General features: G+C 47.7%; 1 protein-coding gene across 1 annotated transcript; it reads left to right on the forward strand.

Annotated features, from left to right (window-relative positions):
- The first annotated feature begins 5,190 nt into the window (after positions 1 to 5,190).
- On the forward strand, positions 5,191 to 26,640 carry Pm20d1 (peptidase M20 domain containing 1). Its single transcript, XM_051204018.1, has 15 exons — positions 5,191 to 5,202; positions 7,984 to 8,100; positions 8,217 to 8,427; positions 9,825 to 9,911; positions 12,744 to 12,976; positions 13,575 to 13,661; positions 14,139 to 14,272; positions 14,537 to 14,656; positions 15,782 to 15,857; positions 16,262 to 16,323; positions 16,533 to 16,611; positions 18,305 to 18,376; positions 22,872 to 23,040; positions 24,691 to 24,790; positions 26,266 to 26,640. Exons 1-15 carry the CDS (start codon positions 5,191 to 5,193, stop codon positions 26,387 to 26,389), a joined length of 1,683 nt encoding a protein of 560 aa, XP_051059975.1. The 3' UTR covers positions 26,390 to 26,640.
- The last annotated feature ends 1,243 nt before the right edge of the window (positions 26,641 to 27,883 follow it).

Here is a 27,883-nt window from a genome sequence, read left to right on the forward strand (position 1 = left end):
AAGTTTATTGGGTATGGTTAAAATATGTAAAATCTATAAGAAAAAAAAGTTAGCTTAAAACTCATAACACATGGAGGTTGATAGTTAAAAGTCTATATAGATAATCTTAAAGGAACCCGAGACGTAGGCAACGTGTGCATCCTAGCGGTGACCCCCACGAGAACGGAGGCAAATGGGTAAAGCTTGAGACCCTGTGTAGCAGGGCTGAAGTCCCTAAAGACAGCCCGGGAGGGACAGTGGCAAAAATTCAGCCCAGTTGCAATGGGGACTTCAGCCATTTAGGAAATGCCATATGAATAACAGTCACAATGAAATGGAGCCAGCTGAAGCCTAGAAGACAAGCTGTGCGTGTCACCATGGTAGAGCTGGAGAGGTGAGCTACGCCCCACGGAGAAGCCTAGAGTGTCAGGAGTAAAGCCCACACACACACTGAGCATGGCATTGCTTGCACTGTTGGGGTTTGGTCTAGCCTTGTCTAGATTGTAGCTGTGCCCAGTTTCTGCCTTCTTGAGGTAAAATAGGTACTTAATTTATTTTTTGATATTGCAGAAGCCCACAGTTGAAAGATTTTAACCTTTTAAAAAAAAGTTGGCGTTTTACAAAGGATTTAAAGTTTTTTTAGAAACTGTATTTAAAAAAAAATAAAACCGCTTAAAACATGAGTCATTTTAAGTTCATAAAATATTTTATATTATGATGTCTTTATTAATATGTGATCTTAAAAAACATAAATAACTAGACGGCTAAAGACTTAGGGCCACAGCTAATGAGCACCAAACACTAAACACCAGAAACTGGGATGGATAGTCCCATCTTATTAATGCAGCAACACAATGACCTAAGCAGTCTGGCAAAGAGTCTATTGTAGTGATCTTTTTTTTTTAATTCTTTACTCTTTTGGCTTTTTGAGGGGCCCATCTAATAATCAAAAGCCCCCCACAACCCACTCTTAGAATGTGGACATTATACATACATACATACATATACATATTTTACTTTAAGTATACGAGTATTCTATTTACATGTACACTTACACACCAGAAGGGGGCATCAGATCCCACTATAGATGCTTGTGAGCCACGATGTGGTTGCTGGGAATTGAACTCAGGACCTCTGGAAGAGCAGATGGTGCTCCTAACCACTTAGCCACCTCTCCAGCACCCACGGACATTGTTTTCTATTGACTGCTTCCTGCTGAATGTGGGCAAAGTTCATTAAGATCCCAGGTGGAAAAGTTTTAGATGAAATCCATAGCCTGGAAAGTCCAGCTATAATATTTGATAGATATCACCTGTCAAGTTTCAGGCAGTCTTCCTTGATCAAACCAGATCCATGTCAACCTGGAATGAATCCACAGCCTTTTGTTTGGAGCAAAATCACTTCTCCAAAGCATTGATTTCCATTTGACAAATACATTTTTTGGGTTTTTTATTTTTTTTAAAGTTAAGGCATTCTTCAAATATGTAGGCTGATTTATTTCCACAGTCCCTCTTTCAACTCCAGGTCCCTTAGCAGCTGTGCTTTGCTTTTCAGCAATCAAAACATTCAAAATCAACACATTACTATACAGGATCCAGACCCCCTGTGTGTTTCCCATCTTCCCGTGGCTTTTTTCTTTCACTGTCTCTTTAAAGACCATTTTCGTTTTTAACCTATTTATTTCTCTCTATACCCTTTCGTTTCTTTCTTAAGCCTACAAGCATTGTAAAACACACCGGAGCCTGTTTGGAGGTTCCCCATCTATTTTCACCACAGGAGCAAACTTTAAACTGTTAAGCTACTACATCTGAATCTTCCCTTGGCTCTCTTGACTGACTCCGCCCACCCTCGGCCAGGTGGTGAAAGCCAAGCACAAACCTTGCAGCCAGGTCGTAGGTTCACAACGGAGAACTGCATTAAACCTTTCTAGTTATGGACACCTGAGTCGTTGCAAGTGGTTTTTATTAGCTTTTTTTTTTTTTTTTTTTTTTTTTTTTTTTTTAATTTAACTCTGCTAGCTGAAGAACAGCACCTCTTAAAGGAGTCGTGTCTTTTTTCCAGCTTTCTCGGGCTCTACATGGATAGCTGAGCCCCACATTGGGCACCAATTTGTTTTATTATTTTTTTTTTTAATTGTTGCTGCCTTTTAAGCTACAGCTGTCCTATTCAGCAGCTGCTACTCCATTGGTACCAGCAGCGGCTAGGCCTCAGGAGCTGAAGCCTGAGGCACCGACTCTTTGAAAGCTACTAAGAAACCGTATTTAATTAAATCTCTGTCCTGCTAAAGAAATCAAGATGCAAAGGTTGAGGTTGAAGCCTGCTTCCCAGAAAGGCTGCATAGCAAGCAGCTCATCTCTTCGCGCCTTCCAAGAAGTCCTCATGCGTTTGTATCCAGCGACCTTATAAACCTTCACCAACTGGCTCCTCCCTACAACTTCCTGTCATCTACTTGATGACCCAGCCTCCTGACCACAGGTGAATTTTATTTAACCAATTGCATCTTTGTATGGTTAAAGAAACATTCCAGAGAATAAACAGAAGTAACACACCTTAAAATAATTTTCTACAGCAGCCTATAGACTGTCTCTCCTGACCTTAGGTTTAATCAGGCTAACAGAGACTGACTTAATGTTCTAGCTTCCTTGTCTTTTCTAACCCTGTTAAGCTTTAGCTATTTTGATAAACCGAGTCACACAAGAAACTGTGATATTGTGTAATGGTGCACCATGGAATACCAGGAAAGTAAAGTTGCCAGTCTCTCTATGGTCTGTATTTATGGTTTAAAGTTTTATTTTGATATGAAAAGAGCATCCATTCAAAAACTGTTATTTTTTTTTAAAGGCTAACACTAACAGGGATTACAAAGCCTGATCTTGTAAAAGCTACTAATTTACTGTGAACTAGTAAAGACAATTAATACACATGCAAGGTAATAGTTACCTTATAAATGATCAAATTCTTTAATGTGTTCTCATGCTAAGAAGTAATGCATTTTATTTATAGGAATTAGCTTTATTTAGCTTCCTGTATATTTTTTCAAGGTTAAGCCTAAAGCAAATAACTAAAGACCAGTGAAGTTTGTTTAAAATAGTTATAGTAGATAGTAGATAGTTTAAAATAGTAGATAATGGTCCTCAAACTCTTCAGAGATCTGCTGAATACGGCGTCTAAAATGTTTAATGGAAGAAGCTTCCTGTGACAGACAGACAGACAGACACGCCAGTTCCTGGAGACAACCCTAAGGTCTCCAAAGAAGACAGATGGGTCACAAACTTGGATCCTGATGACACTAACCATGGGAAATGCTGGCCCATGCGCTCCTTGCTTCCTGCACAAACTGTGAACACTGTTGGGTTGACTCTCCTACCCTGCCTGTGTCAAAGTAGGCTACTTTTCATGAGTTCCTCATCCACAGGAAACTCTCAGACCTTCTGGGTCTGATAGGTGAAGATCTATGTTGCCCTGTGCAGCAGTTGAAGACAAAAAAAAAAAAAAAAAAAAAAAAAAAAAAAAAAAAGAAAGAAAGAAAAAAGAAAAAAAAAAAAAAAAAAAGAATGCTGTCCTGGGTGACAACCCAAGACCTCTGACCTCTGACCTCTGCCCTGCAATGAAGACATCAACACTACAGGAACCTAGTAGGATAATTTAGTTAGCTGATAAGCCTCTGCCTTTTTAATGGACACAGACACAGAGGCCATTTGGTTTATACTTCTTGCTATAATTTATCCTTCTCAGATTTCTGAGGGTGTTGAAACTAATTAGCTTTTATCAATTTGGAAGCAAGAGGCACCTAACACCTCCCCCGGTGTTGGAGCGGCTTGGTCAATGCATTTCATGTATGAGAATAGACCTTGATTTTCTAGAGCTATTAGGTCCCTGATGAAAAAGGCAAACTCATAGACAGATTCACCTTCGGATGTAACTTTTTATTGCTCCTTAATTTAAAAGAGCTTATTCTGAAATAACTGCCCTCAGTAATCAACCACAAGTGTCTAATGGCAAATAATTGGATTTTGGAAAAAGGTTTGCTGTGGAATAGTTCTTCTGTACACTGTGAGGAGGTGTTGCTGTCATTACTAATAAAAAGCTCATTGGCCGATAGCTAGGCAAGATTTTCAGGGCAGGAAGGAGGGCAGAGTTGGAGGAGATTCAGAAGCAGCAACACGGGAAGTTCATAGATGAGGTAAACAGAGCCTGTGGGCATCACATAGATGAGTAGAAATGGGTTCATTTAAGTTGTAAGAATTGTAGTAAGGAAAGGAGCGTAAGACTGGTACAACAGGTCAACAGGACAGGATGGACATCCAGCTCCAAACCCACAAAGCCACAACCCTCTGACTTTTGGCAGAGTGAGAGAAAAAACAAAACACACTGGAGAAAAGCCAATCATTTTAGCAGTGCCGGGAAAATTGGATACCTACATGTAGAAGACTCAAACTAGATCCTTCTCTCTCAACCTGCACAGAAGGCAACTCCAAATATATCAAAGATGTTAGTGTAAAACCTGAGACTCAAACAAAACAAAACAAACCCTGAAACTTTGATAAAGAAAAAAAAAGGGGGGGGGAGAAATGCTTCAAGATATGGGCATGGTAAGGACTTTCTGAATAGAACCTTACTTGCCCAGGTGTGACAGTGCAGACATTTCTCCATCTTGTGTTCTTGCTGAGGCCATTTCGGGCTTGACTAGAATTTTATCTCCTTTCAGAGAATCCCAAAGAAAATTATCCAACTCTATTCTCTATTCTAGGAGCCCGGGGTCAAGATGTCCCAGCTAACTTACCTTAGCTTCTGTCAAACTGTTTGTGCATGGGAAACTTCCATTCCTCCCCCGAACCTCCCTATAGATGCCAGGACTTGGTTTCTGCCTTCAGAAACCCTGTGCTCTGGACATGCTGTGCTACCTGAATGCCTAAGTGTATCCTGGCCAGCTGGAATAGACACTTTCAACTGTCTATATACTGTGTCTGAGTGTGGTCATCTCTAGTGGGCTTTCTCATAACACATGAAATAGAGCAAAAAAAAAAAAAATGGAAAATGGACTCTCATGAAATTAAATTGAATTTCTGTACAGCAGAGGAAATACTTAATGGGATGAAGAGACAGTCTTTAGAAAGAGAGAAATTATTTGCCAGATGTCCATCTGACAGAGGATTAGTACCTGAAATACACAGAGAACTCAAAAGAACTGAGCGATAAAGGACTAGCGAGATGGCAGAACAGGTAAAGTCCTTGCCACACAAGCATGAGGGTCAGATTTGGATGCCCAGCACTCACATAAATGGTGGGGTTGGCCATTGCGGCCCCACCCACCTGCAGCCCCAGTGCTGCAGAGATTGACACTTCTGGAGCAAGTTGGCCAGCTAGACTAGCCAAATCAGTGAGCTCTGGGTTCAAACTAGAGACTTCATCTCAATATGTAAGGTGGAAGTGATAGAGTGATAGAGGAACATACCTGGTGTCAACCTCTGGTCTACACACACACACACACACACACACACTCACACACACTCACACTCCACACACACACACACATGCACACATGCACATACACACACGCACTCACACTCTCACACACACACTCACATACACACACTCTCACACACACTCACACTCCACACACACACACTCACATACACACACACTCACACACACACTCACACCCCACACACACAAACACACACTCACACATACATGCACACACACTCACACACACACATGCACACACACACACTCACACCCCACACACACTCACACACATACTCACACATACATACTCACACCCCACACACACATACACACACTCACACACACTCACACACAGACACACATACAGACACTCACACTCACATACACACACACTCTCACACACACATACACACTCACACATACACACACCTCACACACACTCACACACACACACACACTCACACATACATACTCACACCCCACACACACACTCACTCACACTCACACACACACCACACACACATACACACACACACTCTCTCTCACACTCACATGCATATACACAGCAATAAAACTGAGTAATAAAGAAAACAAATCATCCCATCAATGAATGGGCTAATGAAATGAATAGACAGTTCACAAAGGAGAAAATATAAATGGCCCATTATCTTTTGTTTTTATTTTGTTTGTTTGTTTGGGTTTTTTTTTTTTGTTTGTTTGTTTTTCTGAGACAGGGTTTCTATGTATTGTTTTGGAAACTGTCCTGGAACTCCATCTGTAGACCAGGCTGGCCTCAGACTCACAGAGATCCACCTGCCTCGGCCTCTCGAGTGCTGGGACTAAAGGTGTGCGCCACCAATGCCCAACCATTTTAAGTTTTAATTACTATGCCTTAGAGATAGTTCCTGAAATGCCGGAGGCTATTATTTATGGGAGATGACGAGCCACATGTTTTCACTCCCCCAAACAAGTTTGTTTGATCCGTCTGCACTGGATGTGCTTGGTCACCTGTGGGTGGGAGGTTCAAAGGTCAGAAGTGCTGTCAGGATATATGTTTGCCCCTGATTGGATCTGAGGGAAAATACAATGAATTACGGGTTTTCCTTCTTAAGCCCTGGTCACTCTTGGTTCTGGGCCACTGCCTGGGTACTTGGGTATGAACCTGACCAGAACCCATCTGCCTGGCCAGTGTTTAATGAAAACTTGCATCAGATTTGGTGGCTTTGAATTGTGGTAGTGATCTTATTCTTGATCAGTGGGATTAATGCTGGAAGTATTCATAGTGAGCAAATTAAGCCAATATCAGAAACATATGTATATGTATGTGTATATATATATGTATGTATGTATGTGTGTGTGTATGTATGTATATCTACATTTGTGGTTCCTACATTTCATATGGTCTCATAAAATGTATGCATGGACTAAATGAAAGAACTGAGATGGTCTCGGGAAACGGTGGGGACCAATGGGACAGAGAAACAATAAAGGAAAATGGGGGGTAGACAGTAATGGAGAGGAGATGTTTATGTGCAAAATACAATGCACACCTGTAAGAAATGTGTTTATAAAGTTGAAGGTAAGAGCTGGGGGAAGCGATGTGTGCTATGGAATGCTGTCTTTCCGGCATGGCACAGCCTTTGCACTCTTGAACCGCCCAGCAGATGCAGATTGCCCACGCGGAACTGGGCTACACAACATTCTGTGATGTCAGGGGAAGAGGTTCCCGCAGGCTCCCCACTTCCTGAGAATTTATAAGCAGTCAATGTTGCTTGGAAAGGGACAGACATTTTCTTCACGGGGATAGTCACTGCCAGGTTGCCCATGACCTTAAGTAGCCCTCATTAAACTCATTGGATCACACACAGACACACACCAGAGGCAGATTAGTTTGGACAATAACAAGGTGATCAGGAGGTGTGAGGAAGACAGAGGTTGGGAATACATTTTATTAAAATGTGTATAAAGTATCATAATGAAACCTGTCTCGTGCTATCTAGGAAGTCAGGAGTGGGTTTCGTTTCGTTTGGTTGGGTCCTGTCAATTAAGAATTAAAAGGAAGGAAAATTACCAGAAAATTTTCCAAGTCCCAGCAGAGCCTTCATACCTGGGCAACTGAGCCTCCTCTTGGAGCTCTTGATGTCACTAATAAAAGAATTTAAGAGCCGTCGCATACAGAAGCAGGCTAGCTTAAATCTGAAAACTGTGGGAAGGGACCTGTTGCACCGAAATTAACCCTTGAAGCAGATTCCATTCTTCGCGCATTATTGTGTACAGTTATGCTAAGAAAAGTTTCAAAACAGTTCCAGCAAAATTCCTAAACAGGAGCAAACTGTCCTGAGCTGGTATGCCTAAGCGCTGTTAACAGCCTTTTTGTTGCAGTTTTAGATGAAATTAAAGCCAAAATCCACCGAGCTCCTGCACAGAGCCTAGGGACGAGGAGTCAAAAATCTAAATCTCAACAGACTCCAGAAGGAGACTGAGATCTAATAACCTTGATGTACATACCCACCTGACTGGTTTGCTCTCATACAGCAAGAGATTCACAGAATCTCCAAGCAGAAGGTGTACAAGCCAGACAAGCCCTCACCTTTGCCTGCAGCGCGGTATTATTGCTTCACAGCTTGCTTCCCGACGCTGCTCCCGCCTACCGTGGGAAACCACGCACCCCTAGAGGCCATGCGGGCAGGGTCGCTCTGTTGATTGGCGGTCTGCCGTCCGGGACAAGCGATGATTGGTCAGCGGAGAGTCAGGCTTTGCGCTTTTAGGTCCAAACTCCGACCCCGCTGGCTGCGCCTGGGCAGAGAGACATGGCTGGGCCGGGCATTAGCACGCAAGCCTTGGCGGCTGCAACCCTGCTTTTTCTAGCCACCGCCTCTGGATCTACGGACCCTGGGAGCGGGAAAAGCTGGGGGTCGTCGCGGATCCCTCCCCAGTTCGACGAGGAGGAGCGCGTCGCTCTTAAGGAGGCTCTGAAAGGTGAACCTCCGCCCCCTTGTGCTCGGGTGCCTCAGTCCGCAGCCAGCCCGGGTCTGTCTGTCTGTCTCCCTTTGCGACAGGCTCGCTGCTCAGGCTCCAGTTCCACCCGCCACACTGGGCCAGCGTTCCCACTCACGCCCCGGCACTCGGGGCACAGTTCTAGCTCGCCCGTCGCGTCTGTGTCCCCTTGCCTAGCCTGGAGGCTCCAGCTCCTCTCTCGCCATAGGCCGCATCTCCCATACCCCTACCTACCTCCAATAAGTGTTTGTGGCACTTTGAACCTCTCAAAGGGTTCATGGCTGTTAAATCTCCGCGGTGTCTTAAAAACTGATTGGTTTCGATAAATCATTTTCCCCCAGGGCCCCCAGCAAGGACTGGGCACTGGGTAGCCACATTTTAGAACCAGTGCGACTCCCTGGCTCTGAGGGGAATGAATTGTTCCTGGCGTGTGATATTTATCTATCTGCCCCTGAATACGAGGACCTAACAAAGCAGCCAGCTCATTGGCCTGAGTCTGTACGTTTTAGGAAGAAAGGAGAACATCTGGGGGCTCATGGGATGCTTTGACCACTGGGCTCAACTCCTCTTTTCCGTTCATGAAATGGTGGATTAATAAAAACTGCATACGCAAACATGTGCAGGCCAACACAGGGACCAAATGCTAGCCCCTTTGTGGGAAATAGAGTGTGCATGTTCTGGAGTGACAGGTCTGGGAAGAGCTTTCCCACCGTGCATAGAGCCCTCTGCAAACTGGTGGACTGCAGCAGAGTAGAGACCCTTTGCACAGAAGAAAACAAAAGCTGCCCAAGACCTCACAACATCATGGCAGAAACTCTTCAGCGGGATGCAAAGCATTGGGTGGACAGTCTAGTCTTTTTGGATTTAAGGTTCCCCATCTGAGTAGTAGGCTCTGGTGTGATACAGTTGATCCTTCAATAGAGGTAATTGTGTCTTTCAGACAAAACCTAAATGCTCTAAAATCCAATTTTTTCTTAATGTCCTGTTGACCCTCAAGAAAATTTTTGAATTTCAATTTTTTTTTTTTTTTGGTCTTTTATTTGGGACAGTTTCCTGCTATCCCAGCCTAAATTCAAAATTATAGTCTTCTTGCTTTAGCCTCCAGGTGCTGGGATTACAGGTGTGCACTACCATATTCAAGTACGGTTTCAGCTTTTGGTGTTTGTTTGCAAGACAGGGTTTCTCTGTGTAGCCCTGGCTGGCCTGAAACTGGCTGGCCTTGAACTCAGAGATCTGCCTGCCTCTGCCTCTGCCTCCCGAGTGCTGGCATTAAAGGTGTGCACCTGCCACACCTGGTGGTTTCAGATTGTTATTTTCATTGGAAATTTCCAGTCTTCATCCATTTGGATCCTCCATATCTGACTGTTGGATCTTAACAGGTGCCATCCAGATTCCCACAGTGTCTTTCAGCCATGAGGAATCCAACACCACAGCCCTTGCGGAGTTCGGAGAATACATTCGCAAAGGTCAGCTGCCAACTGAGGGCAGAGGGTGGCAGAGATACACTGGAGACCTTGACCTTGACAAGGTGATAAGGACATATATTTTTGTCACTAATAGAGGACTGCTTTTTACTCTGTTCATAGAATGTGTAAAAGAGAGGACCCAAAGGTTACACAGTAGAGGGCAAAGTGAGGGCTGTAGGTTTGAAGAACTTTGAAGAACTGAGAATAGGCCCGGTGGTGGTGGTGCATGCTGTTAGTCCCAGCACTCGGAAGGCAGAGGCAGGTGGATCTCTGTGAGTTCGAGTCTACAAGAGCTAGTTCCAGGACAGCCTCCAAAGCCACAGAGAAACCCTGTCTTGGAAGAAAAAGAAAAAGGACCAAGGATTAGCTATAGTTCTCTAAACATGTATCCATTAATAAACTGGGTCATTAATTAGCAGGTAAAGCAAGGGGTTCCTTCTCTTGTGCAAATGTCTAGAACTCTGTCCCAGCACCTCCCACGCCTTCTACCATACGCCCATTCATCCAGCTTGCAAGGCACTCAACCTAGTGGGCTCCATTTACAGTAATCATTAACATGTTCCTAAGCCTGTTGGCAGTCAGCATCCTTGACCTGCCCTATCATTCTCTCCCTTCATCCTTATGGCCATGGAACCCAGAGCTAGGAAGAATGGATTGGGGAGGGTGTTAGAATCCTCCTTAGTAAAAAAACAAAACAATCTAATGGAGAATAGGGAGGTTCCCCCTTCAGGATGTCAGAGGCAGAAGAAGCAAGCTTGGGAGCATCAAGTAGTCCTCTCTCTAACACTCTGGGACAAATGGATCTGGGATTAAAGCCAGGCAAGAAGTCATTACCGAAGGGGGGGGGCAGGGATGAAAGGGGGAATGGCCTAGGGTCCTGGAGATAGTGCTCAGTGGTAGAGTGCTTTGCTTGCCTTGTATTTGCAAGGTCTCTCTCTCTCTCTCTCTTTCTCTTCCTCCCTCCTCTCCTTCCTCCCTCCCTCACAAAAATAAACAATTTAGAAAACTACGTACAGTGGCAATGAACTAAGTGAGGTGGGTAACGGACTGAACCACACCCTTCAGTTTTCCTTTTTTCCTGTGTGTGCGCGTGCGTGCGTGCGTGCGTGCGTGCGTGCGTGTGTGTGTGTGTGTGTGTGTGTGTGTGCGTTTAGATATGCACAGAGGAGTAAGTGGATTCTTCCCAGAAAGTCCATGAGGGGAATTAGCTAGACTACCTGTATTAAGTCCTGCCTGTAATGGGAGTAATACCCTTAAAGGGAAACAACCCAAATATTCACCACTTCACAGATGGTCCATTAAAGCAAAGAACAGGACCTGGAAAGATTGCTGGGTGGATAAGAGTACTGGCTGCTCTTCCAGAGAACTGGGGTTCTATTTCCCTGTATCCAAATGGTGACTCACACTGTCCGTCTGTACCTCCAGTTCCTGAGGACCCAACAGCCTCTTTCCCTTCATGAGCACGAGGCACACATGTACACGTGTGGTATATGACACACAGTCAGGCAAAACACACATATACTTAGAAAGTAAATAATAACAAACTTTTAAAAAATATTAAACCCAGCTGTCTGTATCCATGGATTTCACGGGTGGGTTCAACCAACCTCTGATTGAAAATATTAAAAAGAAGGTAGACGTGTCCAGTCCCAGAACTTGGAAGGCTGAGGCAGGAGGATCATGTGTTCCTAGACTACCCGGTGAAATCAAGTCTCAGAGGGGAAAAAAAAAATCTTGCTGTCCTGAATAGTTTGACGTCTGTTTGGCCCAGGCGAAAGTCATGTGAGAGAAGGAAACTCAACTGAGAAAATGCCTTCCTTAGTTTAGGCTGTACGTAGCCTGTGGGGCATTTTCTTAATCAGTGGTTAATGGGGGAGGGCCCAGCCCATTGTAGGTGGAGCCCTGGGCTGGTGGTCCTGATCTCTGTAAGAAAGCAGGCCAGGCGGTGGTGCACACCCTTAATCCTAACACTCAGGAGGCAGAGGCAGGCAGATCTCTGTGAGTTCCAGGCCAGCGTGGTCTACAAAGCAAGTTCCAGAACAGGCTCCAAAGCTATAGAGAAACCCTGTCTCGAGAAACGGGGGGGGGGGGGGGGAGAAGAAGAAGAAAGAAAAGCAGGCTGAGCAAGCCAGTAAGCAGCACCCTCCATGGCCTCTGCATCAGCTCCTGCCTCCAGGTCCCTGCCCTGTTTGAGTTTCTGTCCTGACTTCTTCAATGATGAACAGTGACACAACCCCCATCTATAAAGATGTCAGTATGTGACAGCATGTTAGGCTAGAAGGAGCCAGGTCTTGCGCTATTACCCAGTGAGTGTGTGTGTGTGTGTGTGTGTGTGTGTGTGTGTGTGTGTGTGTGGTAGTTTTGCCTCCTTGCATGTCAACGCACTATGTGTACAGTTCCTTCAGAGGCCAGGAGAGGGCATCAAAAATCCTTGGAACTCAAGTTACAGATGGTAATGGGTCTCCATGTGGGTGCTGGGAATTGAATCTGGAACCTCTCCAAGAGCAACTAATGCTCTTAACCTCCGAGACATCTCTCCGGCTCTAGTATTTAATGGCACAGTTTTAAATAGCTCATTGAAATAGGAGGGGTTTGATCCTGGAGGGAATGTCTCTGTGTGTACACATTATGTTACATATATATTATAATGTAATACACAGAGAGAGAAGGGGAATTTCAGACACTGAATAGATGGAACAGAATTTATAACCATAAGGAGCATTTATATTCAAGAAATAGAGAAAGAAAAAAGGACTTGGGAGCACAGAATGGGAGGGAAAGGGGAGGAAACCTTGGCCCTGACTTTTCTGTTTCTCATCCCGTTGCTTCAAGTCTTCCCTACAGTGTTCCACAGCAGCTTTATCCGGCACGAAGTCGTGGGAACGTATAGCCACCTGTTTACTGTCCAAGGCTCAGACTCCAGTTTGCAGCCCTACATGCTGATGGCACACTTTGACGTGGTCCCTGCCTCTGAAGAAGGATGGGAGGTGCCCCCATTCTCAGGCCTGGAGCGTGACGGCTTCATCCACGGCCGGGGCACACTGGACAACAAAAACTCTGTGATGGTCTGAAATGCTATGCTTGATACCTGACTTAGACTCCAAAGGTTACTCCAGGATAGGAGAGTTTGGCTGGCATTGGGAGCGGAGGGAAGTTATGGTTGAAAGAATTGACTGGAGCTGGGCAGTGGTGGCACACATGCCTTTCATCTCTGCACTCAGAAGGCAGAGACAGGCAGGCCTCTCGTGAGTTCAAGGTCAGCCTATCCTATAGAGCAAGTTCTAGGAGGGCCAGAACTATACAGGAAAACCCTGTCTCAAAACAATCAGAAAGGAAAGGAGGGAGAAAGGGAGGGAGAGAGGGAGGGAGAGAGGGAGGGAGGGAGGGAGGGAGGGAGGAGGGGTGTAGGAGGCTTGAATGGTAGCTATCAGTTCTTACTTTCTGGACCTTTGTCCCAAGCATGAAGGAACTGGGGTAGATAATCCAGTGCATAGGGACCACTGGCATTGATAAATGCTCGCTTCCCTCAGGTGGCGAGGGTTTTCTGCAGAACTCTGGACCACCTTCTCTCTAAAGCCAGACCATCAGATCTTTGTGCCACCATCCCTGATGAATTACTCTGACACCCTACTTAGATAGTGAATCTCCTCTTCTGAATCCTAGGCAATCCTGCAGGCCTTGGAGCTTCTATTGATCAGAAATTATAGCCCCAAAAGATCCTTCTTCATAGCTTTGGGCCACGATGAGGAGGTAAGCCAGAACCTGCCTCAGGGACGGGAGCTTTACCCTGAGCCAGTATGCCCATCAGCTACAGGGGCTCCATGAGATTCTCTAGCTGTTTGCCAGTTTCTCTGTGAGTCTGTGTGCCAGCATTGAACTTCCTGGTAATACCCAAGGCAAACAGAGCCTGGCAATTCCTCCCCAGGAAACCTAAGTATCACAGAAAGAGAACTGAGTGTTTTCCTTCCCAGTGATCCTATCTGCTTTCAGCCCAGCCCAGCCCTTCACTCTTCTAGAGCCCAGTGCCTTCGTTTGTGAAATTGGTGGGACCCAGAGGGACTGGGACACTGGACAGCTCTGTGAGACAGAACTATCTCAGGCCCAGCCCCATTAAAAAAAGGCTAGGAAGGATGGTTCTGGAGTGGCACGCTGAATGAGTCTCCATTCGCTCTCTCACTGTGTGTTTCTGGCTAAGAAGGACTGTAGCCTTGGGTTCTCTATCTACAGGTGTCTGGGACAAAGGGAGCTCTGAAGATGTCAGCACTCCTACAGGCCAGGGGTGTTAAGCTGGCCTTCCTTGTGGACGAAGGGAGCTTTATCTTGGAAGATTTCATCCCAAACCTCAAGAAGCCCTTTGCCATGTAAGTGAAGCGCCCCACCTTGCACCCTGAAAGAGTCTTCACCCATTGGAGATTACCCACGCCACCTGTAAGCCACAGCCAGATGTTGCTGCGTTCTCAGTAGGCCCTGGGCTCCTGCTCATGCCCTTCCTCTAGTGTTGAATTTTTCAAAACAGCATGAAGCTAACCTCCCAGACCACACCATCATGCAGATGAGCCTGTGGGTCTACGGAATCGTTTAGTGGGGAAGCAGTCTGAAGACTCATCTCTGACCCTCTCCCACAGGATTTCGGTCTCAGAGAAGGGTGCCCTTGATCTCATGCTGCAAGTAAACATGACTCCGGGCCACTCTTCAGCTCCCCCAAAGGAGACAAGCATTGGCATCCTCTCTGCCGCTGTCAGCCGGTAAGCAGCTCCTGGCTGCGCCTTGGATGGAAGGACCTGGCACTCACCCACTCTGAGGCTGAAGAACCAGCCTGCCTGTGCTCCCTGCCATGAAGCTGGCCTGAGGAGCAGAGGTGCAGGCAGCAGGAGGGACAGAGCCACCAATACTAAGATCAGGACTGGGATCAAAAGATATTATCAGGCCAGCTAGAGGGCATGCAGGAGCCAGTAGACAAAAGCCAAGCCGGAGAGCTGGGTAGTCCAGAGCCCAGCCAAGCAGTTAGAATTACAAGTTGGCAGTGACCGGTAAAGCTGTCTAAAGTCTCCTGCTGCTCTGGCAGGAGGACGGAGATAAACAGGGGTCCCTGGCTGTGGATAAAGACCGAGGATTGCAAGAACAACACTTACCTGTGACTAGGTTCTCTTAGCAGAGTAAAAAGAAAGTGTGCCTGCCAGTTTTGTCAACTTGACACAAGCTAGAGTCTTTGGAGAGGAAGGGGCCCCAGATGAGGAAAAGCCTCCATAAGATAGGGCTATAGGCAAGCCTGTGGGGTATTTTCTTAACTGGTGGTCCAGTGAGAGGGCCCAGCCCATTCACTGTAGGTGGTGCCATCACTGGACGGGTGGTCCTGAGTACTATAAAGCAGGCTTAGCTAGCCACGGGGAACACGCCAGTAAGCGGCACCCCTCCACGGTCTCTGCATCAGCTCCTGCCTCCAGGTTCCTGCCCTGTTTGAGTTCCTGTCCTGACTTCCTTCAAGGGTGGACAGTGATGTGGAAGTGTAAATCAAATTAACCCTTTCCTCCCCGAGTTGCTTTTGGTCACCGTGTTTCCATCATAGCAATAGTAACCCTGACTAGGACAGAGAGCTGCTATGTGTCAGGGAATACAGTAAAAACTGAGATGGCCCCTGCCCTAAGGAAGCCCCAGTTGGTATAGCAGACTATGGGAGTGGACATAGGGTGGGAGAGGGCCAGAGCTAGAGACAGACATGGCTCTGACTTGTGGCCAGGGAAGGCGCCTACTGATGCTCTGGGTCTTCAGCTGGGGTTGGCGGGGGTGACGGGCAGGCTTGTTGAGACTTGCACCCATCTCCCTCATCTTGAGGCTGCTGATGTTGGTCTTGAGAACTTCTTCTCTTCCAGACTGGAGCAAACACCAATGCCGAACATGTTTGGAAGTGGGCCACTGAAGAAGGCATTGAAGCTGCTGGCAAACGAGGTGTGGGAGGAACGTCCTGGGCCCCTGGGCAGCTTCGGGAGAGGAGCAGAAAGTGGGTGGAGAAGGAGCTGTAGAGCAATGGAAGGACTGACGTGCCACTCGGGCCTCTGCTCGTTCTCAGCTAGTCCCAGCCAACGCTGAGCCAAGAAGGGGCATGTCCTCTGAAGCCCATAGGCCCAGGTCTCCTGGAAAGCTGTTTCCCACTCATCCTTGTGACTGCTGAGCAGTCAGATATGCCACGCAGGTGGAAATGGGCTCACTCCCGCAGAGACTTAGCTGATGGCGTGGGGGGGGGGGCTTGAGCACTGTGGCCTGAGATAGATCTCAGAGACTCGAGCCTCAGCTACAGCGGCCCTGCTACGCCGACCCCTTCTCTCCTGCTGACCTTGTCCCTTCCCTTTCAGTTTTCTTTCCCTGCCAACATAGTCTTGAGCAACCTGTGGCTCTTTCGGCCCATTGTGAGCAGGTAACATGTTATGTCTCCTCCTCTAAGTCTCCTTCCCCAGGCACCTACCCCCTGGCCCGACTAGTCACCCCCCAGCCACAGATACTTCTGTTACTAATGTGTAGGCTGATGTCTCTCTCTCGGCCTTAAAGATCTCCAAGGTTTAAGACAGAGAGTGAAATTCCAAACCTTCTTCTTTCCGATGCCTAACCGTAGTCTTTTTGCTTTAGGCTAATGGAGAGGAATCACATAACCAATGCACTGGTCAGAACCACCACAGCCCTCACCATATTCAAGGCAGGGATCAAGGTAACGTGGTTCCTTCAGCTACACTTGGCTTTCCCTTCCTTCAGTGGCTACTGAATGGGCGGGCCGGTGTTGCTCCATGCCACTGATCTGTCATTAGTTGGTAAGCCTCAAGAGCAAAGGCTGCAGTGAAGGTCTACGGCCCACTGAGAGTGTGGTCACATCTGTCTGTGCATGTGCCCTGAAAGTAATCCCACGTTTCATATTTTCCTAGCACTTAGGTCACACAGACTAAACCCTTTTACCATCAAAGATCTCTATTTTTGTTTATTCACTTACTTTTTTGTGATGCTATAGATGAAGCCTATAGCCCTCTACCCCAGAGCACCTTATCCACCGAACTAATGCAGTGAGTGGTTAATGTGAGTTCCCCTGGTGTAAGTTCAAAGACACACTCACTTGCCGCTCATAAAATCCATGATATCTTTTCCCCCAAATCTGCCTCAGTCAGTGTAATTTCTATATGAGTCTTACATCTGGAGAAATAAGAATAAATAATTTGATAAGCTTTTATTCCATAAAGAAAACATTTAGTTTTCAGTATACTGGGCTACTTGCAGTTACACTGTCTACTAAGGGGCAACTCTTGTTAAAAGACCAAGCCTGGCCACCAGCACAACTTCAGGGGTCACCATTTTCTTGAAGTGCAATATGATCTGAAAAACAAGATTGATTTGGGTTTGGAATTTTGTTTGTATGGAGTATTTCACTGTGTAGCCCTTGCTGACCTAGAATTTGCTATGTATACCAGATCGGCCTAAAACCCACTGATATCTGCCTGCCTCTGTTTTCCTGAGTGCTGGCTTTAAAGGCGTGTACCACCACACCCGGTCCCAAGTTTGATAGAAATGTTGCCTCCATCTTTACTTCTGGCATAACAAACCTGAGCCAACTCAGATTATCTTCACCCGCTGCTGTTCTGTTTAAAATAGTCATGTATGCCCAGCTAGTGCTTGATCACCAAGAGACTGCGCTCTCGCATTTGACCTATGGTTTTCTCTCCATGGAGACAGAAGGGGGAGGGGGAACTCAGATACTCCCATTTGAGTCTTCTAGAACTAGACCTTGTGCTACTCAGAGATCACACTGCCAATTTGCAATAGCCCAGCACGTTACAGTACCTTGGTGCTTCTTGGCCTCTTACCAGTTCAAAGAAACATATAGGAAATCTCTCTCACGACATCAAGGAAATATCCCTCTGTAGCCTGTCTTCTCCAACTATTCACAGGTTCAGAAAAAAAAAAAAAAGGTAGATTTTATACCCAGACATGCAAAGCAATCACTACTACCATCCCTTCAAGGATTAGACACACCACTCTATGGAGAAGACCCTTGAGACCCTGGGTGTTCCACCACAAGTAATACCAGTATTAACAGAAGTGGCCAGGGTGTCCTGGGAACGTGCACAGAGTTGTCTGGGCAGTCACAGGGCAAGCAGTCCTGTCCCGAACTTCTCTGTGAGCCCTCCAGGACCAAGACGCACAGAGAGCTTGCCTAAAGCAGAGACCCTAAAAGTGAATATAACAGCAGGTTAAGGGCCACAAGAAGACTCCGGAGACTCCGGATTAAGCCCTGGCTCCTTGAGCTGGAGCACTTGCCTCTCCTCCTCCTGGTTGGCAGTTGGTGTCTCTTGGGCAGGGACCAGCTCTGGAAGACGTGAGGAGGGTTCAGGCCAGGTTTCTGCTTCTCTGTCCAGGTGAATGTCATCCCTCCATTGGCTCAGGCTACAATCAACTTCCGAATTCACCCTTCGCAGACAGTACATGAGGTATGTACTTACGTTCCAAAGAGCAGGTCCAGCCTCAGGGAGTAGGACCTTCGACACCTGAGGTTGGTTTGGTTTGGTTTTCCAAAATCCCCTATGTACCAACTGCATTGGCTAGGCGATATCTGGTTTGGGGAAACTTGGAGTCTAAGGCTGAGACGCGAAGACAAACGATAGTGATGGTAGTAAATCTTTCTGGTGAGCTTGCTGTGTGCTTGGCACCGTTCTTCGGTACGCAGATGTTTGCGCTCACACCGCCCAGTAAGGTAGGATCCCTACTGTCCTCACTCAGCTGAGGAAGCTGGGGTGTAGAGCATCAGAGAAGGTAGGCAGTACACTGGTGAGTACATATCCAACAGTCTGCCTCCGGAGCTGCTGCTCTCTACAACCCTTTACTGCTGCCGTGATAATCTGGGGTGAACCGTAATCCGGGGTGAACCATCTCCCACGAGATACACTGTGAAGCCACCTCGAGGGTCAAAGCAGCCCTTTCTCACTAGTAGAGATTTGAGCTGGGTGTTAAAGGACGGAAAGATTAAATGTCAAGGCAAAAGAGTAGGCTAAATGAGGAAGTATGGGCTGCTTGAGACTAGCCTAGGCTAGAGGCCTTGCCTCAAGAGCAACGGCAGCATATGAGCAATACTTGGCTGTGTGTGTGTGTGTGTGTGTGTGTGTGTGTGTGTGTGTGTGTGTTGGGGGAGTGTGAGGCGTGGGGGTGGTGGGTGGGTGAGTGTGTAACACTGTAATAATTGAGGAATAAAAGGCCATGAGTCTGAGAAAGAGCAGGGTGGAGATGTGGGAGGCGTTAGGGGGCGGATGATATAAATACAGTGACAACATAGGACATTCTTAGTGACAACAGAGCGAGCAGGACATGAGCTGGGGAAGTAGCTCAGTGCGGGCTGCTTGCCATGTAAGCCTGGGGACCTTAGTCTGGATTCCCAGCACCCTCAGAAAAACCACAGAAGCAGCGCATCCCTTATCCCAGCCCATGGGGAGCAGAGCTAGGATCCTTGGAGCTTGCTGGCTACCCAGTCAATCTAGCTGGAATGGTGAGACCTAAGCTCAGACCCTGTCCTAAAAATATAAAGTGGACTAGGATATGTAGATGCAAGCATTTAACCCCAGTGCTTGGGAGACAGAGGCAGTGAGTTCAAGGCCAGCCTGGCCCCTATAGGCAAGTTCCAAGCCAGATGTCCTAGGCAGTGTTCTGTTGCTTTGAAGAGACACCATGACCTCAGCAACTCTTATAAAAGGAAGCATTTCATTGGGGCATGCTTACGGTTTCAGAGGCTTAGTCTATTGGCAACATGGCGGCAGGCAGACACACATGGTCCTGGAGAGGCAGCTGAGAGCTCTACATCTGGATCTGCAGACAGCAGGAAGACACTAGGCCTGGCTTGGGCTTTTAAAACCTCAAAGCCCATCCCCAGTGGCACACCTCCTCCAACAAGGTCAACTCACCTAACCCTTCTATGTAGTGCTACCCTTGATAACTCAGCCTATGGGGACCATTCTTCTCCAGCCAATCACACCAGCCAAAGCTACATAGAGAGATCATGTCTCAAAACTAAAATAAAAAAGTAAGGCAGCGAACAATAGAGAAAAATACCCACCCAACATTGGCCTCTGATCTGTGTATCACACATGCACACACACACACACGTTCAAAATGACAATAACAACAACAACAAAAGAAAACACCGAGAGGGTAGCCCAGCATCTGGGAGATGGCTAATACATTCTAGAATACAGTAGGGACTCCTGTCCATAGCCTGAAGTGTCCAGTGTCAGACACACCTAGATTTCTTCTTGTTGGTTTTCAAGAGTTCTTCCCATGAAAGATCCATCTGTCCCTGTGCAGGCAAGGGTGGGGGGTGCACTCTCTGTAGACGCAGGAGTGTGTTAACAGCCTGCCTGGCCTGGGGGGGGGGGGACGACGGCCCTGAGCTCAGTGTGAGTCCCTGATTCCACTGCCCTTCATCAGCTGACAACCTTGTTCTTTCCCTGGAGGCTCATAGGATCAGGAAATCGCTGAATTTAATTAAATTTAATCAGCTGAGCTTTCCACCCGCTTCTTTTTCCTTTTTCCAGCATATTCCAACTCCATCCCTTTCCAAAGGCTGTTTTCCACCCATTAGGGCTTTCATCTCCCTGGCCCTGGCACCTCCCCCCCCCCCACACACACACACTAACCACAGGGCCTTTCCTCCTGGTCTATCTGATGGCACTTCTGGAATCCCCTGGACTCATCCTGGCCACCTGCCCCGATGAGGGATGGAAAACCTCCAACCTTTCGAAAGCTCAGAGGGACCCATTTGTCCTGGTCACTCCTCCTCTTTCTTGTCCAGAGGCCACAAGCTCAGAGCTTCATGCTGGGCCCAGTGGGGACACCGTGGATATCATGGTTCTCCTATCTGCACCTGTACCTGTTCCCCACAATGTAGAGGTAGGTGGCTGCGCGCGCACACACACACACACACACACACACACACACACACACACACACGCGCGCGTGCGCGCGGCAAGAGCCCTCCCATTACATCTCCAGCCCCTCCCCACTTTTTCCTACTTTGTTATTTTGAAACAGGGCCTTGCTAAGTTGCCCAAGCTGGCCTTGAACTTGTCATCCTCCAAGGTAGCTAGAATTTCGGTCCTGCACCCTTGAACCTAGCCAGAAATTCTTTTAAGTACTTGGGATAATGGGGAGCCAAAAAGACAAGATTCCCATTCTGATGGTTCCTGTGGTCCAGGGACAAGGGACAGCAGCAAGCAAGCAAGCAAATGAACAAGGTAGCATAAGTGGTAAGTAGTATAAAGACTGCCTTGGTATCACACAGTGGCTGTAAAGTGACAGTGGGGACATAAGCAGAATCAAGTGCAGGGACAGTGAAGTATGAGCTGGATATATAGACATGCATTTTGCCATTTTTGTTGTTTTGAAGACAGGGTTTCTCACTGTACCTTGGCTGTCCTGGAACTGGTTCTGTAGACCAGGCTGGCCTCAAACTCACCAAGATCCACCTGCCTCTGCCTCCCGAGTGCTGGGATTAAAGGCGTGCACCATCACCACCAGGCAACATGCTACCTGGAACTCCCTGTAGATCATGCTGGCCTTAGACTCCCAGACCCTCCCAAGTCTGCTGGAATTGACGCTATGCTCAACCACGCCCAGCCAGGACAGGTCTTTATCCCTGCCCTCGGGAGGTTGATACAAGGCAGTAAGTTACAGGCCAACTCAGGCTATAGTAATTGTTTGTCTGTTTGACCCCTCCAGCAATAATTAGAGGCTCAACAATGGGACTAGAAGGAGGGACTACCAATGGGGAGAGAGAGACCTCCGAGGTTGCTGCAGAGCTTATTGACTTCTTAGTTCTCCATCCGCAGTGCTCTGGCACGCTCCCACAGTCTGCTTTTCTCTTATGTGTAGCGACATTTGGTATTGATGGAGAGTATTGGGGGTACCAGTGCTGGGGTAAAACCTAGCTCTGATTGAAAACCAGTTCTTATAACCCTCATCCACTCCCCACAGGGCATTTGCTTTGATTCCGATGGCGTTTCTGAGCTAGAAGTGGGAGCCTTCACTGCCCTCTCCAGATGCAGCTCTACCACACTTCTAGGGGCCATTGGCCTAAAATGAGCACTCCATATAATGGCCCCATTCGGGTGATCACCAGCTGTGAGACACATCCCTTCCTGGGACAGAAGCAGCTTCAAACTAACCACTGGTCAAATGGTTGATATTGGGCTTTTCCTTGTGGAGCTGACTGGGACCACTGTATCCCTCCTGGTCTGTTCTCTCAATCGACCTGAGCCTCTGGGTCTGCATCCTTCCTGGGACCAGGGATTTCACCAGAAACCAACCCCCCCTCCCCCAGTCACCTCAGGCTGGATTTTCTGGAAGTTTCCTCATGGTCTGTCTCAATAGAAAGAGGCAAAGGGAAAAATGTCAGCCACAGCAACACACTCCTGACTTTGCGTGCATGTTGTTGTGCTCATCTTTCCGGATGAGTGTATTTGGTTACAAATAGGCAGCAGCTCAAGAGAGGAAAAAGAAAACTACGTGGCAAAGCCTTTTACAACCTGTGTCGCCAACCCAAGGCTCTCAGGTTGGAACAGGACCATCCTATTAAAATAGCTGAGATTCTCATCCTAGTATCCCTTATACTTTACCTAAGCCCATGGCTCACAACCCAAGGGGGTGGAAAAACAATACAAAACAAAACCAATTTCTGGATTATCCAATTCCCCATCTGACTCAGAGCTGTAAGACAATCCTCCCAAGCACTTAGCTGAATTCTGCCATGCTTTCTAGGAAATGCCAGCTCTTACATCACCCACAGCCAGGCAGTAAAAGCTGGGGTCCCACTGGGGGGAAAAAAAAAACATTCTTTTCTCTCAACTCCAGAGGGTTACCTTGCTGACACAAAAGACCTGAGTTTGGTGCTTGGACAGCAGGTCAATGAGAACTGTAACCATCTTGGTTTCTGTCCCGAAGGTCCTAGAGCTTGTCAAGAGCATCGTGGCGGATGACCGAGTCCAGTTGCATGTGTTGAGATCCTTTGATCCCCTTCCGGTCAGCCCCTCTGATGAGCAGGCCATGGGCTACCAGCTGCTCCAACAGACCATACAGTCTGTCTTCCCGGAAGTCAATATTGTTGTTCCAGGTAATGACTTCATCAGGTGTGGCTGGTGGGCGGTGGTGGCTCAGACTGCTTCCTATCTGATGTCCCTTTCCCTGCCCCCAACCCAGCCACTCATCCTGGAAACAGCTGGCTGCTTCTGTCCCTGGAACTGTACTTTTCCCTCAGGGTGGGAGTGAGGAAGGAAACAGGAAAAGGGACAGAAACAATAAATTAGGTCAGCTGAGGATGGGTCCTTGCTTATGTCCCTCGGGCATAGAGGAGGGGTTGGCTTAGAACATACCTCTCCTGGCGGAGTTACCTCGCCACCATCCTGGAATAACAGCTGAGCAGTAGGACTCAGAATGACAGTCCAGAAAAGCCTGAGTCCATGCCATTCATACCAGCGTTCCTCCTCAGTCTGAGACCTGCACATCCCTGTGCATTTCCCCCACCTTCTACCACACCATCTAACCCTGGCAGAGGTTCTCCCAGGGAACTTCACAAAACATAGAACACCTGGACCCACTCGTATGTTCCAGCTGTGATCTGCCCTTTTGAAAGATACTCCCAGAGGATTTTTGGCACAGTGATGGCTGAGCAGTTTCCAAATAATTTCTTGTCCCCATGCATGGGCATGTTCTAATGTGAAAGCCCTCTACGTAGGTTTACTCGTGGCCGTCTATGGACATCTAGGAACCCTGGCTCTCACGGTCCATATCCTCTTCCATCCGTAAAGACTCTCTCCACCCCATCCTTGCCACTGGCCGTAATCCCATCAATAGGGTCAGACTGCAAAAGCAGTGGAGAAAATCAACAGGAAGGCATCCACAAAGCACAGGATTAGACCCTGGTGCCCACTTGAAATGAGAAGCAGAAAACGGAACAAAACGCAAAACCAGCGTCTTGAGCTATCTCACCACACTTGAACTGGTGCTAGGAATGTCTTTTCCTAGAGGTCACGCCTGTCCCGGGGACAAATCCCAGCGTAGCTGGGTGACCTATCCTCTGGGAAAGTAGGAGACTAGAGGAGTTTCCTAGGACCTTCCCACCTGAACTTCGCCTCCCAAAGTCATCCCTAGGAAGATGAGACCAGCAGAGCATCCTCCTCCTTGCAGCAAAATGCCCCCACGGTTGTTTACTTCTGTCCTAAGTGATACAGAACACAGTTCAAATGATCTCTCTAAACTCTTGATTTCTCAAACACAAATAGCCTTGACTGCGGGGATAAAATAAGAGGCCTCTCTGGTCATTGTGGGACAAGAACAACTTAGCTTCAGACCTCTCAAGGCTATCTCAACAATGCCTCCAGGAAATTCCATGTTCCTGTACGGATTTGAAAAGAGGCACCTTAGGCAATAAAAAAATGTCCGAGGTGCTAGGTGTTGCACACCTTTAGTCCCAGCACTCAGGAGGCAGAGGCAGGCACATATTTCTGTAAGTTCAAGACCATCCTGGTCTCAGAGTGAGTTCCAGGAGAGTCAGGGTTACCCAGAGAAACCCTGTCTTGGGAGAGCAGAGCAGGGAAGCGGGGGACTGGCAGAGGGCGGGGAGTCCTAGGCAGATGCTCTTAGGAAGTCCCAAGAATCACTCTACAGTGACTCAAGTTCCTAATTGGCTCCCAGCTAGCTTCCCCTACATCATTGGCTGGGTGGCTCGCATAGAGCCCATTTTCTCTTACTCCTCCCCTTCTAGGTATTTGTATTGCCAATACAGACAGCCGACACTATGCCAACCTCACTAACGGCATCTATCTGTTCAACCCCGTTTTCCTGCAGTCTCGGGACTTCAGTAGGTAAGTGGAACGGGGTTAAGCAGCAAGGCAGAGAGGAGATCGAACTGTCCCGTCACACTTGGCTGACTTACAAAATAGAGGAAAGCCAGATTTTGACAGCGCAGAGAGATTCTAGAACCCACATTGGCATCATGGCTGCAGGAATTGTGGGAATAACCCCGAGCACACTCTGCTTTTAAAAAAAAAAGTTTTGTCTGCATGTATAGCCATACACCATTTGCATGCATTGTCATTAGGAACCAGAAGGGGGCACCCCAGAACAGAAGGTTGTGAACCACCACGTGGGTGCTGGGACTCAAACCCAGGTCCTCTGGAAGAGCAGATAGTGTTAACTACTGAGCCATCTCTCCAGCCCTGTTGATTGCCAAACTTAAAGCCAGCCTGGGCTGTGTAACAAAACCATGTCTAAGAAGGAAGGAGGGGGCCCCTACACAGTGTTTCTCTCTTTGAGAGATTACTCTCCCCTGGACCTCACTTTCTAAAATACGGAGACCCTCCAACAGTCTTTGATAAGGAAACACATGTGAGTTCAAAGGTAGGCATGTCAGTTTGCCTTCTCAGAGGAAATGCTATGAAAATCCAAAATGTGAGTACCAATTTTAACTGTCATGTGTGACTGCTTTATGAGTCTTCAGCAAATTTTGACTCAAAGTTTGGAAAAATAGTTTCCATTTAGCCTTCTGCGATCTATTACATCAGACCTGAATTCTTCCCCGCACCACAAGACGGTTGAAACAGAATGAAAGTGTTTGAATGTGATCTTAAGAGTAGCACTCATGGCCGGGCAGTGGTGGGTGCGCACCTTTAATTCCATCACAGAGGCAGGTGAAATCTCTATGAGTTCAAGGCCAGCCTGGTCTACTTAGCAAGCTTCTGAACAACCTTAGGATGACGTAGAGAGATGCTGTCTCAAAAAAAAAAAAAAAAAAAAAAAAAAAAAAAAAAACGCATAGTATTTATGTTTGGGGGTTTGTTTATTAAAACTGGGAGTAAGTGGCCCCTCTGTTTCCTATAATCTTTGCACTTTTGGGGTGAGCATGAGTTCTGATAGCAATGTTCCTAGGTAGAGGCTGGAGCCGTGCCCTGAGCTATTATCTTCCTGCCCTCCCTTACCCTTGGTGAGCGAAACCTTAGGGAAAACTCTAGCAAGAGACTATTCTAAGGGAAAAAAAAAAAAAGAATTAGGAAGATAATTCCACCAGAGAAGAAACGGGCCTCAGAAGAGAAGTCTGGGTAAATGGTAAACGTCTCCGGAGTTTATGCATTGTGTCCCCTGCTATTCCTGTGCATGAGCAGAGATCCTTGAGAGATAGCTGCTATGTCACAGTTAAGCTGGCAACGACTTTTATCACCTTGTCCCCATGGAGGACCGAAAGATAGGTCATACCAGGGGGTAAGGGGTGGGGTCCAGTGACAGTTCCTGTGCATCCGCATTTGAGCCTTATCCCCTCCCCCCCAAATTCTTCTTCCCTCAGTATCCATGGAATCAATGAGAAAATCTCGGTCCAGAACTACGAGAACCAGGTGAGGTTCATGTTTGAGTTGATCCAGAACGCCGACACCTACAAGGAGCCAGTTCCTCACCAGCATGAACTGTGAGGACCCAGCTGGGCGAGGGGTGCCCAGCACTGGGCCAGGACTGACCTATGGAGGAGACAGAGAGAGATCTGGTATTGATGAAAGGTTGGGTGGGAACCACCTTGTGACACAGTTCCTCTGCCTGGCTCCCTCTCCACTCACCACAGAACAAGCTCTGAGGAGGAAGAGAAGATGATCAGAATCTGGCCTGTCAGCCAGGTGGTGGTGGTACATGCCTTTAGTCCCAGCACTCGGGAGACGGAGGCAGGCCAATCTCTATGAGTTTGAGGCCAGCCTGGTCTACAGAGTGAGTTCTGAGACAGCCAGAGCTACACACAGAGAAATCTTGTCTCAAAAGAAAAAAAAAAAGAAAAAAGAAAAAGACTCTGGCCTGTCACCTGTCACCTCCCATGTCTGTAGTCTTCCCCTGAGTGGCCTTTACTGCCTGCTGCCCTTGCCTTAGAAGGTGTTAGCCTGTCTCAGGCTGGTTGTCTAACTAGCCCTCTTTCTCAGCCTGTCTTAACAAATGCAGGTTTGGGGGAAATCTCAAACAGGTTTTATCTAGCTAGAATGCTAACTTAGGGTACTTGAGCTGGACTGCCTTCTAGAATATTCCCTTTCTCCTGCCATCCACGCTCTACTTGGCCTTGGGAGCTGCCTCTCCTACCTCTGCTTCCTTCCCTCCTCTTCACAGTTTACCCCGCATCAAACTGAGACACACAGTCAGATACAGGGGTCTGCGCAGTGTCAGCTGCTCGCTCACTCTCTGACCGGTGAGCTTGAGGTGAAGATGCTCAGGGACCCCCAGAACTGGCTGCAGAGGCATGGAAAAGCAAGCCACTTATCCTTGGGCTCCTGGAACTTTGCCCCCTTTCCTGCCCTGTTCCTGCCACCTGCGATTGCTGCCCCACCCCGGGAGGCACGAATCTATGGTAACATTTCCCTGGCACGGGCTATGGGCTAAGCTCCCGAGAGAGGAACTCAACATCCAGCCTCACGGTGGAGCCCGGAACCAGCAGGGCTGAGGCCCTGGCACCATGACCAGGGGGAGGTGGAGGGCAAGGAAGGGGGTCACTAGAGGCAAGAGGGGCAAGGGGAGGCAGCCTCCATTAGAGGATAGCAGAGCTCCTGTCTCCTCTCTGGACCCCACTCCTAGGCATATTTGATTCTGCCCAGTAGCTGCCAGGTGGGGGGCATTGGAAAGCAGCCGTGCTTGACTCCGGGCCAGGATTTGTGCTTTGTGGATCACAGGGGAGTTGAGGTCACAAGGGGAGGCACAGAAGTGGGACTTGAAAGACTCCCTCTTTTTCCCTCTCCAAGCTAGGCCCTTCCATGGCCCCCAAGGGTTTGATAGCACTGGGCTTCCTTGGCCCCTCCCCCAGAAGCTCCATTCTCCCTCAGTCCCGAGTCCTCACCTTCCTCCTGTGGGTGTGAACCGTTCCTTGCAGCTCAGGCTTAATTGTCAGGGCTGGAAACAGTGTGGGAATTATTCAGGCTTTTTTTTTTTTTTTTTTT

This window comes from Phodopus roborovskii, unplaced genomic scaffold, assembly GCF_943737965.1.
Source record: "Phodopus roborovskii unplaced genomic scaffold, PHOROB, whole genome shotgun sequence".
NCBI lineage: Eukaryota > Metazoa > Chordata > Mammalia > Rodentia > Cricetidae > Phodopus > Phodopus roborovskii.